This window comes from Phaseolus vulgaris, chromosome 10 (genome assembly GCF_051622355.1).
Source record: "Phaseolus vulgaris cultivar YP4 chromosome 10, ASM5162235v1, whole genome shotgun sequence".
Taxonomy (NCBI): Eukaryota; Viridiplantae; Streptophyta; class Magnoliopsida; order Fabales; family Fabaceae; genus Phaseolus; species Phaseolus vulgaris.
The window spans coordinates 8,001,140-8,004,190 of record NC_143507.1 but is presented as its reverse complement, the minus strand read 5'-3'; the positions used below and the strand labels follow the sequence as shown (position 1 = coordinate 8,004,190).

At 30.9% G+C, this 3,051-nt stretch overlaps 1 protein-coding gene across 1 annotated transcript; it reads left to right on the top strand.

The window, feature by feature from the left end:
- Positions 1–292: 292 nt before the first annotated feature.
- On the top strand, positions 293–3,051 carry LOC150024194 (uncharacterized). Its single transcript, XM_090296049.1, has 8 exons — positions 293–380; positions 533–774; positions 870–1,076; positions 1,147–1,239; positions 1,324–1,425; positions 1,508–1,714; positions 2,828–2,914; positions 2,992–3,051. Exons 3-8 carry the CDS (start codon positions 1,005–1,007, stop codon positions 3,049–3,051), a joined length of 621 nt encoding a protein of 206 aa, XP_090152175.1. The 5' UTR covers positions 293–380; positions 533–774; positions 870–1,004.

Sequence of the window (3,051 nt, the reverse complement as noted above, 5' to 3'; positions counted from 1 at the left end):
ATCTGCACCTCAACCAAGTATTAAACGTGCTCCCCTTCCACCTTCAACCGCATCTCAGCCAAGTAATTTACCTTCACTTCTTTTTCAAATTTATTAATAATCACATCATTAATTGTGATTTATTTTTAGGAACCTTGAAAGTTAGGATATGTTCAAAAAGTCAGACTAACTCTGCTCCTACATTCATTGTCAACCGCCAATAGCACCTCAATCTAATTCTAAACCACCACATCAATATGTACATGTACTTGTACCAACAATACCTGGTATATCAGATGTATATTCAGATAATGAAGAGGAAGAAAACGAGGAAGCTGAGATGCAAGCACATCAACAAAGGCCTACAGCCCGCAAAAGAGAATGGCTCGTTGATATCATTGGTAAGTCACTATATATCAAGTTCAAAATGGAAATTTGTATAAAGCCACTATCAATTTTGTTAAAATCATACAATGTTATATATAGTTATGTAGTATTATTTTTTTCGTTTAGTTTTATATCCCTTAAACACAAATGTTTTTATATTTCACAGATGAGCAAGGAAAGAGAAACACAAAACAGCTAAGAACCAATGATGTTTGGCATCTACGTCCTAATGAAAGGATTCTTGTGAAATGGAATAACGAGGGTCAACCTCTTGGAGATGGTGGAGCATTATTGAATAGGTTCTTAGGTAGTATTGCAAGAAACCATAATGCCTTTCCTATTAGTTATTCTAGTTGGTGGAAGATTCCTAAAGTTTATAAAGAAGATATACTTAAAAACATTGTTCAGGTAAATCATGTCTAAAGTTATACTATAATTTTATTTTATTTTTAAGTTAAATATGTTATAATTATTGTTAATTTTATTTGTTGATTGTTTTGAAGGCTAAATTTGATATCCATTCTGACGTTCATATAAATCATGTCCTTAAATAACTTAACACAAAATGGAGAGACCACCGACAAGAATTGTGGCAACAAAGGAATGATGGAACACGTACTAGAGATGAATTGATTGCAATGGCTCCAGAAGGAAAAAATAGAGATCATTGGGCTTCGTTTGTGGATTACCGTCTAAGTTCAAAAACGAAGGTATAACTAAAACATTTTTTAGGCATTTACATTCAGATTATTAATTTTTACATGTTGTGATGATTATTAGGAAAATGCTCTAAAAAATAAAGAGAATAGGACAAAGCAAACCATTGCTCACACGGGTGGATCTAAGACCATTACAAGGAAAAGAGATGAAATGGTGACAATAATACATATCTTCATGTCAAATTTATGTTTTAATCTCTCTTAGAATGTGTCATATAATTTTTCTTCATTTTAATAGGAAAAAGAGTGTGGCCACAAGGTTAGTAGAGGAGATATATGGATAGCTACACATAAGCATGCTAATGGAGCATTTGTGAGTGATGAAGCGAAAGAAATTGGTGTAAGTTTAATTCTGATAAAGTCTATAATTGTCAATCACACTTAATGTAAGTTTAATTTATTTCTTCTTGTGTTCTTTGTAGGAAAAAATTCAAGCATATGAATTAACTTCATCACCATTCATATCTAAAGAAATATCAACTACCGATTCCTTAGCTTATGTTTTCGGAAGTCAAGAACATTATGGACGTGTTAGGGGTTTAGGTTTGGGTCATTGTCCATCTAAAGTATTTGGCTGCAATGCTCATTCGTATAGTGGGACATCTTCCAATACAGATTTTCAAAATCAGGTTCATTATTTATTTTACTTTTGATCATATTTTTTCATTTGGGATGTGAGTTGCAACAGTGGAAATGTGGCAACATTTTTTTTCTGTTGTATATTTGCACTCTAGTTCCCTCATCTTCATTCTTAATATTAAGCTAGGCACTAACCTTTTTTAAAAGATGAGAAACCTTGATTGAAATATCATATTAGAGACTTGTATTTGAGGCATATTAGAGACTTGTTCGGTTTTTGGAGTTGGCCATAGGGATAGAGTTGGTGAGTAGGAATTAGGGAAAACTAAAAGTTTTGATACTCATAAAAGAGTATTGTTGGAGTCCCTCACTAATGAATGTAGTTTTAATAGTGGATGGAAGCATTGTTGTAGTGATTGACATGCTAAAATGAAAGAATTAGGTTAACAACTTTGTGAACTTGGCACGGTTTTAAATGTTGATAAACAGTTTGTCCAAAACATAGTGTATAATATATTTTCCAAAAAACTAAGAAAAATGTCAATATAATTCTATCAAAAACTTAATAAACCTAAGACCTAAATACACTTGACTTGGGCTTACGATAATTCATGGTCATTTTCATCAGTTTTCATGCATGCAATCTCCAAAGGACTTAGTGGTTTGTCAACAACCAAGATGCCACAAAGCAACTACACATCTGATTCGTTTACTAGCTTTATGCGTCACTGAGTATATTTTTGTTTTTTAATATTTATTTGTACAAAATATTTTCTTTTAATATTTATTTATAGGGTATTAATTAGTGTGGTGTTATGGCATGCCATAAGTATACTAGATACAATCATGAAATAAAGCCTATTAATGGTAAGTTCTGTTTTTTTAGGAATTTTTAGGAAGTGGTGATTTTAGATATTGGCCTAAATGATGGAATAGTGTTTAGTGATAGCCACTTAGTTTAATCAGAGTAACATCATATTGCTTTCTTTTGTTTTTGTTGCTAACATGTACATATTACTTTTTATTAATTAATTATTTACTTTTCTTGTTCTCAATTGTAAATTATTATATTTTAATTTTTACTTTGGTGTTGATCGATTTGATTTGGCAATAGTATTTTGATGGCAAGTGATTAATTTCATTCATTTTGTGTTATAAACTAGGTTCAAATGAAGGCAATGATGACTTTTTTTTTGCAAAACTATTCCGAAGAGTTGCCTCATGATTTTGCTATGTTTCATGCATCACCGGTAATCTTTATTAAATTAATATATTTTTTTATATTGTAATTGGAATGCTACTTATTATAACTATTTTTATATTTTAGGCATCTGATCAAGGAAGTGTTCCTAATGATGAAACAAATTATCAACATCAACAATCATAA